Genomic DNA, 13,207 nt, shown 5'->3' with positions numbered 1-13,207 from the left:
TGGTCTACCTCAGCAATCATATCAAAACGCTTTTCTTACCAAGGTCAAGAAGGGACATGTCTCACCCCGCTGTAATAATGTGCATTAGCAGAAGTTTGAAAATGCACATTAAATTCATTCAGCAAGCTAACTAAGTTCTAAAACAAGAATAACAACAAGAAAAGACAACTGCAAAGGTGAGCTGCTGCATTTTCATGAAAATGTACGCATAAAAATTTCTACTTGTGTATGTGACAAATGTGAGAAGTGCTGAATGTGAGATGCACAAGCATATCTCACATCCCCTTTCTTTCTTTCTTTTCTTTCCATTTTACACCACCTCTACTCCATCATATTCGTCTCTGCTATGAGTGGGCAAACATTAACAGTTGCTTGCTTGCTTATTGTGATGCTAACACAAAACAGCGTAAGCATGAAAAAAAAACATTATCTATACTAATGATATGAGAATTGACATATTAGAAAATTGTGTCTGGTGCACCAGCTAATTAGTGTAAAATTTTGATTTTGATGGTTCATTTCTGGGGTTGGAGAAGTTTCATCGAGGAAATTATTGCAGATGTGAATATGAGAACATAGTTAAATTAATGTAGTTAAATATAGGAACTTATTATAATTTGTGCGCTCAAGCTTTGCTTGAATGGTTTAGTTTCTGTGGGAACAAAGGTCTAGACACTTGATTATGCAGCTGTGTGTGTGCATGTGTGCAGATGGTGTTCAGACTAAGCAACACCTTGATTCTTTTTCAGCCATGCTGTTGTAGGTTTGCTGCTGTGACTGGGATCATTGTCCTGTTGTATGACTCAGTTTGGGCCCAGTTTTAGTTGTAGCACAGATGACCTCACGTTTGACTCTAGAATACTTCGGTATATAGAGACGTTTGTGGTCAACTCAGCGACAACAAATGACCAGGTCCCATGGCTGCACAACAGATTGAAATCATCACCCCTCCACCGCCGTCCTTGACACCTGGCATGAGGTGTTTGTTCTGAAATGCACTGTTGCAGGCGTCTTGTGATCTTATCAAATATAACTTTGCAAGCCTAAGCCATGCTGTCATGTCTCTTTTAGAAAGAGGCTTTCTGTAGCCAACCTTTCCAAGTAAGCCATACTCGTTAAGTCTTTTTTCTTTTTTTTTAATTATACTGCCATAAATTTTAACATTTAACGTATGATTGAGGCCTGCAGAGTCTGACATGTACTCACATTTGGGGGGTGAATTTGCTGGGACATCCAGTCTTGGGAAGACTGTGGCATCTGAATGCTCCAGACCAGCAAACTGCAAAAATGTCTGCTTTTATACAGGTGTTCACACTTGCTGATGATTAATCATATGCATTTGATTAACAGTGCCTGGCTGCTACTTACCCTCTTATTTCTAATGGAAGTAATAAACGTGTACTTACTTTTTCATAGGACTACATAAGGTCCTGTGAAAACTGTCTTTTTCATGTGACTGTATGTGATAGGCTGCATTTGACAAAAAATGTTGCAGTTGTAAAACCAGAGTGATTTAGCAGAATTTTGATCAAGATGATTTATTTTTAATCTTATGCGCAATATTTTTTCTAGTGTAAAGCATGATAAAAAATATCTTATTGTTACTCCTGCAAACAAAGTGTTCATAAAAACCCTTGCTTCTTCAAGGAACCCATAGGACCTTGGCTGAGCCCTGACTTTGCCAGCATAGAACACACATAGGCTAAATAAGCCTCTATTTATGATTCACCATCGGGTCAAAGCCCGCAGCCAGGTCCCACAATCTTCTGGAAAGCCTTTACACACAGAAGATATTACTGCACTATAATAATGTCCATGGATTTTGAACATAATATACAACAATCAATCACGGTAATAATGATGTGGTGGTCACAAACTTGTAACTAAGCAATATCCTACTGCTAAACCAAAGTTCATAAAAATAAATGGTAAATAAACTGGTTCTTACACAACACTTTTCTACCCTACATGAGCAAACAAAGTGCTTCATAAACCATGTCTCATTCAGCTATTCACACACACATTCACTTTCTACCTAACATTCACACACACAATCGCACACCAATGAACACATCAGGGTAACTCAAGGTTTAGTATCTTGCCCAAGGATACTTTGGCATGCAGACTGGAGCAGCCGGGGGTCAAACCACCAACCTTACAATTAGTAGATGACCTGCTCTACCTCCTGATCCACAGACACCTGCACAATAATATTGTGTGACATATTTAAATACTGTTTAAATAGATTTTTTCACCCCTGGAGGACTAAAGATAAATCAAACTGAAATTCATCATTGCTGTGGCAGCACTTACAAGAAGGGCTGGCAGGAATGTGTGGTTAGAGAGTGTTTTCTGGTTGATAAACAGGGAGTTATGACCTGAATGTGGCTGCAATAATCCTGCTTACTGGTATTAAAGGCTCGAATGAACAGGTCCTCGGAGAGTGAGAGGGACAGACACAGAGACAGACTGGGAGAAGAGAGATTGGAGATTTAAAAAAAAGGAGCACTGTCATTCAGTTAGAAGTATGGTTGACTAGAAGGAAAAGTCCATTTGGACATACAGTTTAAGCTGTGGGGAGTTTCCCTCAGCTCGTAGAAGAATAATTGTGAGTATTTGCCTCACCAACAAGGCCTTGTGTAATCCCGTCTGATGTAATACAAGGAAGTTCTAGCGTCACCGCAACTTGATTGCTGCTCTAGGAGGATTATTAAGGTCAAACACCAATATAAATAAAATAAAAAAAAACAGCCACTGTTGCTGCAGCTGATCTTAATCATCATGTGGGATTAAAAAAAGACGCATTAGGATTTTCCAATATTTATACTGACGTAGTATTCCTGTGGTTGTTTCCTTCTAACTGAAAATCTATTCAAATCATATAATGTGTCAAGCAAATTAAGCTGAAATTACAAAATTAAAACCTAAGTACAGACATCAACAACTATCATGAACCACAGGGTCAAAGTTAATCACTGTCCTGTGCTACTCTTTACCCGACCTTCTTTAACTTGAACCTTTACCAGACACAGCTACAAATCTTACAGTTTGCACCTTGAACCTTTTATATGTTGTATTTGATTTGATGGTCCTTGGGTCTGGGACCCAGAGTTTTGAGTTTCTCTTATTATAACATTTCCTGGTTTGTTTCTTTATATTTATATTCCTCGGTTTTGGGTTCTTATCTAGTTCTGTTCATGGTTTCAGTTACATTGTCTTCTCTGAGTCTGGTTAATCTTGTCTCCCCGATTAGGTTATGTCTCTCTTTCTGTTTTCTATGTCTTTAGTTCCCCGCCTGCTCAAGTTGGTTATTATGCCCTTGGAACTTCCATTCTGTTCCTTCAGTCTTGTTTGAATGTGTGAGTCTGTTGTCTGTTACTTCCTGTTTTACGTACTGGTGGTCTTTTGTCTTGGGGTCATTCCACAATAATTGTGACCAAAAAAAAAAAGTTGAAAATTTGAGAATCTATTTTTTTAATTGCATAGAAGCCAAATTTTCATGAACTGGTAATTAAATGCTGATTATGATTTTTTTATGTCATAAAATATAAAAATAAATTAGGCAAAAAGCAAAAATCACTGTCATGGCAGGGACAACTGTTAAACGGCTGGAGTGTTTCTCTTCTTTGGTGAAGTCTTCCTTTCAGCTATAGGTAAAGCTGTATGTTGCATATACTAACAACATAGCATATTACTTTCCATTAGTATTTGAATGTGGGAAAATAACACCATATCCAAGTACAAAATTTCCCCTCTGTGAAAAATAAGGTAAAAGTTTTTTATTCCCTCAGTGGCTTGAGTAAAATCCATAATCTCTTGTGAACTTTTGACTTCAGGGTCATACTTCAACCAACATCATAAATAAATTCAATACTCAAAATTTCTCATTTTTGTGTAAATAAAAATAAATGTGACAGAGGGGACAATAAATTACAGACTGTCAAATTGTGAAGATTTCATTATTGTGAAAGGATATGCAATTTTTTAAAAATAATTCACTCTAATTTGTTATATAGTTACTGTCCTTTAATCCACATGAATTAAGCTACCTTAGTTTCCCTTCATTTGTTGTGCGAGGCCATATTTGGACACATATGTTCATCAAAAGCAATGCATTGTGGTACACGGCAAGGCTCACCATGTGCTTCTTGACCGCCATAATTTATGGCAGTACTATTATCTTGATTGTTCACAATGTGAGTTTACTGACTTTTACAAATTTGTTGAGAGAAGTACGTTAATCATGAACTCAAAGACAAGTAAAGATAGAACAAAGAAATACAGAAACAAGCTGAGAGAAAGGAAAGAAATATATGAGGAGGTGAAAAGAAAAAAGAAAGATTTTGCTTTGTGAGGTCAAGCATTAGACATGATGTGAAAGTTCAGTTGAACTGTGAGTAATGTATCAGGAGGACACACAATGCAGGAAATGAAAGTTTTGTATTTGGGAATTGAAAAAAGCGATTCCATTTGATAGTACGTAGAAGTGGGCTTGGAGCCAAAGGGGCGTAAGTGACATTTTGGTCAAAATTGAGATATATATATATCAAATGAAAGCTCTTGATGTGCTCTATCTACAGTCAAAATTACAGAAGTAAAATATTAATAGAAATAAAGTTATTCAACAAAAACCAAAAGGCTTAAATCTGAATGCACAGAAGAAATTGGTGCCAAAAGAGCGTACGTGCATTTACGACAAAGACAATATTGTTCATTAAGCATTGTGTCATCATTTTGTAAAAAGAAACATGCTTAAAAAAACTAAAATCAGTATACAAATTAAGAGCAAACTATGGTCATTTTTTTGTTTTGTTTTGGCTCTCCAGTAAAGTTGGCGAAATGTCACTTAAGCCCCTTTGGCTCCAAGCCCTCGATATGGTAAAATATTCACCCAGAAGAGAAAAAAAAAATGTAATTATTGCATTTCATAATTTCTGATTTTCTTGGTCCCCTCCATGACACACCACTCAAACCTGAATATGTTCTAATATTTTTGATACACTGTCCTGTGCATACAAGTGTTGGAGCTGTTGTCCCTTATAAATAGCCACATTAACTTTTATTACTGCAAATCCCCTCGGTGACATGCAAAACACTGTGGAATGCCCCTTCTTTTATTTTTTATATAGTATGATTTCCTCTCTCTCGTTATTCCTGATTTGTTAACACTGTGTTCACGCCTGTTTCCTCTGCCCTCGTTACCTTGCGTATAAATTGTCTGCGTTTCCTCCTTGCCCTTTGTCATGTCGTCTCTCATAGCTGTGTGCTCCCTCGCCCTGTGTCTTCCCTCAGACTCTGTGGTTTCCATTTCTGGCTCTAGTCCTGCCTTGTTTTGGTGTTCTGTTTGTTTTTGGAAGAAACTTCAGCCTTAAAGCTGTCTTTGTCTCCCGCATCCTGCATTTGGGTCACTGCTGTGTCAATCAAAGTAAATGTCAGTGAAAATTAAATACTTGTTTTTTTAAACAAGCATTCATAATTTAAAGAGACACAGAAGTGTAACCAGAGGAGTATCCCCGATGATATTGGTACAGGGCGGTGAACTTTGCTTTCCTGTGCTTGCGCTTTGTGTCACCAAATTCTGACAGGGTGTCGGTTTCACTAAACTGAACTGTTACTTACGTGCTGAGTGGTGTTTGGCACAACAGATGCAGACAATAATTTTGCTTGCTTAAGCTGTCAGACAAGACAGGGTTTTAAAATAGATAAATAAATAAATAAAATAAATATAAACGAGACTACAGCAAAGATCAAAAATTACTAAGGATTTATCCAGTCAAATGTAATTATTAGTTGGGAACCACTGCACTTAAATGCTGAGATCAAATGGCCCATCTAACAGTTTTAAAACAGTTATCCAAAACTGCATGAAATATTGCCCTCGCACCACCTTTTCGCTAAGTTTCAAGTTTCTGTGTAATCTTGTTAACAGACAGACAAACATCAGTCATTTCCTTTCCACACCACAACAGCTAAAAAACTATTTTTTAGATCAGCATCTTAGTTCCTTAGATTTGTGAAGCACAGATCCCAATTAGAATATTACTGATTGGAAAAAAAAGTGAATGTCTTGAAGTCCTTTCCTGCTTCCTACCTGCTTTTGTGAACCAGGTAGCATCTGTGTGAGTTTCACATGAGGTCTTGACTCGACCTACCTGCAGATGGTTGTTCTTGCCCGAAGCTCCTATGACATCCCACTGGCTACAAGACTTCTTGGGAATCCTGTGGTTTGTGCGACTGCTGAAGCCACCGCCCACCTCATCATACGGGTTCTCCAGGTTTTCGGACAGATTGTTGGAGCTCTGACTCCGAGTGATCGTTGGAACTACCCTGGAATTTGTAGGTGCTGTGGAGGCATCAGGAGACCCAGGGACCATAAGATGGCCTGATGAGGAGGTGGGTGAATTGGAGGTAAAGGTGAATCCAGAGAGGGGCAAAGTGGGGAAGTGACCTCTAGCCACACTGGTGCGGTTTTCCAGACCCTTCAAGGCACTGTTGGAACTGAGGTTTTCCATGGAGTGATAGAGGGGTTTGTTCACTGCAGGAGGAGATAAAAAAAAACAAAAACAAACTCTCAGATCTGTTCTAAACTTATTTGGCTTTAAATACACAAGCCACATGTCCAGCTTTGCAACTAGAAAGCCTTAAGCAAAGGTTATTTTAGTATTTGACTCTGACTTACTTAATCTTGCACTTTACCTTGGTGCTGTTCATTATTTGAAGCTTCTGTTGGGCTGGGAGATAGTGAAACCCGTGGCAGTATCCTAAAGTTGGTGTTCAGGGATGTAGACATGGTCAGCCGCTGGGGCGAGGGCATCGGTGCAATAGGTACTTCCGTCACATATGTGGCAGGAACATACAATGGCTTTGCTTTACTGGCTGCCCCGATCCTCCGCACCTGTCAGAGAACAAATAAATTTCCAAAAGCTTTCTCTCTTTTTCTCCTACATAAATGCTCTTAGTCCAACCAAGCGGCAACAAACACAGCTGAGGGCTGAAGCCAGTGCGGAAATAGCTAATGCTACAGCTTGTTTTGACATCAAGCAGTTGCAATGAGAAAACCCACAACTTCCCTTTTTAAAAATTGCATCCTTTTTTTCACCCTACCATGTAATGAGCTTAGTGGCTAAAGATAATGTTAATGGAATAGCTTTTGTCCTGGTAAGGTTTACATCTAAATAGCTAGTATAAAAGTATAAAAAACACACACACACAAACAATGAGGGGCAGAACCTTTGGTCGTGGAGTTAATCACCTTAAATAACTGAAACATGAATACAAAAGAGCAGTATTTTGTAGAGTCCAATCTGTATATTCCAGCTGTGTGGAATGTCTGTTTTATGCAACAAGGGTGAAAATATTCAAGCAAAAGATACACCAAAGTTGCATCCTCTATTATAGCTCCTCCAGTAAGTAAGCGTTCTCTCTCCTCACTCTTCCAGGTACATTTTAGGAACTGAGGTCCTTCAACACGGCATACTGAGACTGATTTCTGGGTCACAGGGAGGAGGATGGAGGAGAAAAGAAATATGAAGGCACAAAATAGCTAAATGAGAAAAGCCCCCTAGACTGTGGTTCTAGTCACAGCAACAAAAATAAACAATTAAATTTTGTGTGTTTCTACCTGTGCTCTGTCCCCTTATTTCTACCGTTTCTCCCACCTTTCCTTTTTTTGTTCTTATTCTTTTCTTCCTGCCTGTCAGACTTAGCAGTGTCGCACACACACACACATATATATATATATATATATATATACTACATTATAAAGATATTCAGAAAGGAAATAAGTCAGACTGATCTTGTGCTGCTTTTGGTGGTTTTCTTAGATTTTTTTATAGTTAAAACATTTACTATTACCACAGACTGTATATGAAAGATGGACATAGCCACTGTAATGCCACCCATTTGTTTCTAAAGCTTCAACACTGGCTGGACCCGTGTTGCTGTAACCATATTTGGGCCGGAGGGCTAAGTTATCGGTTCATGCTTAACCCTACAGTGCACTCACTGAAAATACTTGAAATACAGTGATCCCTCACCTATCGCGGGGGTTACGTTCCAGAGACCGCCGCGATAGGTGAAAATCCATGAAGTAGAAGTGTCATATTTATTATATATTTATTTTATTATTTATATATATTTTAAGGCTTTATAAACCCTTGCCACACTCCTATAAACCTTTCCCACTCTCTTACTACAATATGAATGATGAAGATGATGAATTATGTAGCTGAGCAGTACTGATGGTGATGAAGATGGTGCAGCAACTTCGGCCTCGGCTGTTACTATTTCCGCTAAAGGCATAGACGTAACTTATCTCTTTGTCAGAGTGATAAACATAGTTACAAGGTGTTAGAGAAATATCTATATACCGCAAAATTCTGCTATATAGTGAAAACTCCAGAAAACAGAATTAGTAATATTTAAAAAAAAAAAAAAAACCTGCTTCAGAGTGAAGCTGCAATAAGTGAACCACAATATAGCAAGGGACCACTGTACTTTGAAATGTATTTTAGAAAATTATTTATTACAGATTTATTACATATCACTTTTTAGAACATTACAACATATACATTATGACTTTATACAACATTAAGCCATTTATTTCATGACCACGTGACCAAAGAAAATGCTTAAATTTAGTTCACCAGAACAGGAGCGCAAATTTCTTGGACAGGCTGTGCAATTAACTGCACAACAGTCAGTCAAAGTCACCGTGGTCCTGGGTCTAGGACCCAGCTTTTTTGTTTTTTTGGACTCTGGATTCTGTCTTGATTCTTAGTTTAGTCACCTGAGCTCTGTTCTGTGTCATGGTTTTTACATTTAGTTTTCCCTGTGTTCCCTCTGTGTGCCTGACTCCTTGATGTTTCTGTCTGGTTTTGTCTCTCTGTTTGTCTGGTTTCTGAGTCAAGCTCAAGTGTCTTAGTTCTTAGTCCTGGTCTCTGTATTTAATCATTTCCTGTTTTATTTTGACAGTCCACTGTATCTTGTGCTCTGAATTCAGTTTTCCTTCCTCTGTCTTGTTAATGTGATTCAGTTCACCTGTTCTCCCCAGTTGTGTTCTGTTTTCCCCAATTACCCTGTGTGTATTTAAGCCCTTAGTTTTCCTCAGTTTTTTGTCTTGTTGTTGTCAGTGTTTCCATGCTGTGTGAGCCTCTGCCTCACATTTTCCGAGTCTTGTTCCGTAGTTTGTATGCTCTGGCTCCTGACCAGTTCAGTATATATTTTCTATGTTTCCCCTGAGTTTACCAGCTGAATAAAGCTGAATTTCCTGAGTTAGTCCTGTCTCATAGGTCCTGCACATGTTTTTTTTTTTCATGATATTTATGAGTTTACTGATGCAAAATAAACTGAATTTTTTTTCTCACCTGCCACCAGTCAGCGTTGGTCTTCTTCAGGAGAATAAAGCGTTCACCTTCCCTTATGCAAACCTGACGTCCATCTGCTCCACGGTAACTGTAGTCATATTGGGCCTCGAGGACCACTGTACCACTGGGGACCCCACACACTGTCATGCCCCTGGTGTCCACTACAGATCCTGCAGCAGGCTGCTGATGACCAAAAGAGCGCCGCCAAGAACCAGATAGCATGGCTTTCCCACAGTCCTGTTCAGCAAGCTTTGCTATAAGTATGCTGATTTGTGATTTGAGTTGGGACAATGCAGGGTAGGTGAGACTGGATCCAGGATATTGCCATCCTCTGAAACAGGCGCAGAGGACCCCTTGGACAGAGAAACACACACACACACACACACAGAGAGAGAGAGCGAGAGAGAGATTACCAAAGCTGTGAGAGAACAATGTAGAAATGTCACCTGGTGTTGTGCAGGTTCAAAGGGAGCAAATCTGAATCCTTTCAGTGCTAAAAATGGAAGTCTGTGTTAAGCTGGGGAAAATCACCAACCTATGAAAAAAAAACCCTCCATTTTATACATGGCTTTTTTTCTTTATGAAATTTATCTTTCAAGTAATTTGTTTTATCTGCCTTTTCTAGTTTACATCAATGTATACTATATATCTTTGGAATTTGCATTGTTCCTTAGATTAAGGAAGACTTTTAAAGACATAATCTTGCTCTTTAGGCATTTACGGCATGCTTTTTAAGAACAACTGGTTTTTAATATTTCACCAACAAGAGTGCATCGGTACTGCACAAAACATAGATCAGTTACAGCACAGATCACTGCAGCAACATTCACAAATGAATGAAATAAACTATTCTTTTCCACCTCCAATTTTAGTATACTTGACAGACATGGCAGGAGGATGAAGCACTGATATTTGTACACAACCACAGTGCATCAATTTTCTATTGTCCTTTCATCCTGTTAGAACTAAGAGACCCATGTGAGTGAATAACTCATGTGTTTGGAAGATGTAAAGAGTGCAGTATACCCAAAATAGCATCTGTCTCCATCTCTCCACCTGAGCCAGCATCCCCAAGCTAAACCCTTGCTTTACCCAGCCAAGACCCGCTTACATAAGAGAACATCTAACTTTCTGCCAGACACATAGAAATACAGCCTCACATACTGAGAGTAAATACACCCACCACCCCCACAAGCAAATCTACACTCACACACACAAGCATACACAAAAAGGGAACATCCCTAGGTACTCAGCAACAGTCAGACCTGCTGTAAATCAGCTAGGTGAGGAGCGGAGAGTCCAGGGATATAGGACAAGACAAGGGAAAGGAAAAGGTCTTAAAAGCGGGGACAAACTAAACGGTACAACAAGACCACATTTTTAGCACTAGGTGAGAAAATTTTAAAAACAACACAAAACCAGAGCAGTACAAGGAATGGAAGAAGCTTAATAGTGCTGTGAGCTGAAGGAAGGGCAGGCAAGGATAGCTGGCTGAACCTTGATAATCCCACTGTTATTAAAGCATGGGAAAGAATATGTAACCCCCACGGCTACATAGAATTGCAGTAAAACCCGTCTGTACGAGCATATGGATAGAAGCCTGGAAGACTGTCTGGCTAACACTTGCAGGAAGCACACTGCAAGGCACATAGGAGCATTTCCCCAGCACTTTATCAAAATGTAATGAATCTGAATAAATGCCATTCCATATTATGAATAGAGTAACTAGAGAGACATTGGCTAAGGTCCCTTCTGCACAGAAAAATGGAAAAATGTTTAACTTGTGAAGCAGCTATTACACATTAATAGTTTGTCAGCTTGATAAATATGCTAATACACACTCACTGACCACTTCACTAGGTACATCTGTTCAACAGAAATATCTGACCAGCTGATCACATGACAACAAATCAACGCATTTAGGCGTCACACCAAGAATCAAAAAGGGGATTTAAAAGACTCTGAAGGTGGCATGGTTGTTGGTGTCAGATGGGGTGGTCTGAATATTTCAGAAACTGCTGATCTGCTGGGATTTTAGAAAACCAGAAAACATCCAGTGTCAGTTCTCTGGGATAAAATGCCTTGTTGGTGTCAGAGGTCAGAGGAGATTGTCCAGACTGATTTGAGCTGATAGAAAGGCAAGAGAAGAGCATCTCTGAATGCACAACATATTGATCCTTGGAGCAGGTGGGATGCAGCAGCAGGAGACCACACCGGGTACCACTCCTGTCAGCTAAGAACAGGAAACTGAGGCTACAAGTTACACGGGCTGACCGAAACTAGACAACAGAATATTAGAAAAACATCGCCTGGTGTGATGAGTCTCAATTACTGCTACAACATTTGGATGGTAAGTTAGATTTTGGCATGAACAACATGAATCACGGATCCATCCTCTATTGTATTAGTGGTACATCCTGGTTGTGGTGGTGTGATGATGCACAGGATATTTTTTTGCGACATTTTGGGCCCCTTAGCACCAACTGAACATTGTTTAAAAGCTACAGTCTCCCTGAGCATTGATGCTGACCATGTTTAGCTCTTTATGACCACAGTGTATCTAACATGTCATGGCTGTTGCTGCTGTTAGCTGGCGCTTAAGAAGCTTAAAGTTGATCTAACATTGTTGGATTCGGACACTTAGTTTGTCTCTATGGCACGTGAATGCCCACAAGTTCTCCTTTCCTCAGCCTTTGGCATGCTACATATGTGGCTGGTCTCTAGCCGCATACATAAAATGCCATTAGGTGGAACAATGATATCCATCTTGGGCACTGTATTCAAGATGGCATGGCAACATGGCAGCTTTCACAGACGAGTGCCCACTCCTATGTATTTTTAATGGATTCATTCTAAAGTTATGAGATTACATCAATTTGTTGGAAGACATAATTACACACTAATCGTATATTTATGAGTACAATTTTTTTCTATGAAATAACAAAAAAAAAAAATACTGACAGTACCTTTAAAGAAGTATTAAAGCATTTTAAGCTGTCAAGAATTTTGGTTTGCTGGTTCACTGTCTTTACTTTGAAATTAATTTGTTCTGACATGAAATAACAAGACCGATTACATTCATAATTAGGAGCTTCCTGTGTATCCATTTAAGAATTATACACTTGTGTATGTAGGCACAAAACTGAATATGAGGCAGCTGATGATGTGTGTAATATAGTGCTGTCCTTTTTTCGTGCACATTTTTTCTGTTCATGTTAGGTAGAAGCAGGAGAAATGTGAAAATAAATGGTAACACTATCATTTAATCTAAAATACCTCTAGTACTTTGTTACAGAAACTAATAATGCATTAAAATGTTTTTCTTATGATAAATAGTATCCTACCTTTGGTGGCTCTAGTTAAAAAAAAAAAAAACACTTTAAGTGGTACAGCTAAGTTCAGGAGGGACAGAGGTAAAAGTCAGAAGTACAAGGCAAGCGAACAAACAGGAAACAGCATGCACGCGTCAAGGTTGAACCACAGTTTGGGTCATATCCTCTCTATCTTGCCATTTGTTTTTCTGACTTGCCATGTCTTTGGGAGTTTCAGTTACAGTTTGTAAATGCTAATGGCTAAAACAATATGTTGCGTTTCATGCCCCAGCACTTACAACATGTGATGATGAGTTGCACTGTCAACAAGAGTACAGTGCAGCACTGTTAGAAGCAGTAATTATACAAATCTTAGCCTTGAAGCACAGTGTGGTAGTTGTTCTTGGATTAACAATCCTGCTGCATTCTTTGGTAATGTGTAATTTGATATTTACTATGGGCAAAAATGACAACATATCCTTGGTTTAAAGATAAGCCAAGAACACAGCAATGCCTATTCATATACCCTGT

General features: G+C 38.9%; 1 protein-coding gene across 3 annotated transcripts in view; it reads right to left on the bottom strand.

Moving 5' to 3' along the window:
- Nucleotides 1-13,207, bottom strand: part of arhgap9 (Rho GTPase activating protein 9) — a 53,552-nt gene that overhangs the window by 31,117 nt on the left and 9,228 nt on the right. For all 3 annotated transcript variants that reach the window (XM_030729666.1, XM_030729668.1, XM_030729667.1), the window contains exons 2-4: nt 9,366-9,718; nt 6,697-6,895; nt 6,153-6,535 (exon numbers count right to left, since the gene is read on the bottom strand). In XM_030729666.1, the coding sequence (XP_030585526.1) occupies nt 6,153-6,535; nt 6,697-6,895; nt 9,366-9,587 (804 nt within the window). In that variant the 5' untranslated portion in view covers nt 9,588-9,718. The remainder of the gene's footprint in view (nt 1-6,152; nt 6,536-6,696; nt 6,896-9,365; nt 9,719-13,207) is intronic.

The sequence above is a fragment of the Archocentrus centrarchus genome, chromosome 5, assembly GCF_007364275.1.
Source record: "Archocentrus centrarchus isolate MPI-CPG fArcCen1 chromosome 5, fArcCen1, whole genome shotgun sequence".
NCBI lineage: Eukaryota > Metazoa > Chordata > Actinopteri > Cichliformes > Cichlidae > Archocentrus > Archocentrus centrarchus.
This window is presented reverse-complemented; position numbering and strand designations above follow the sequence as displayed.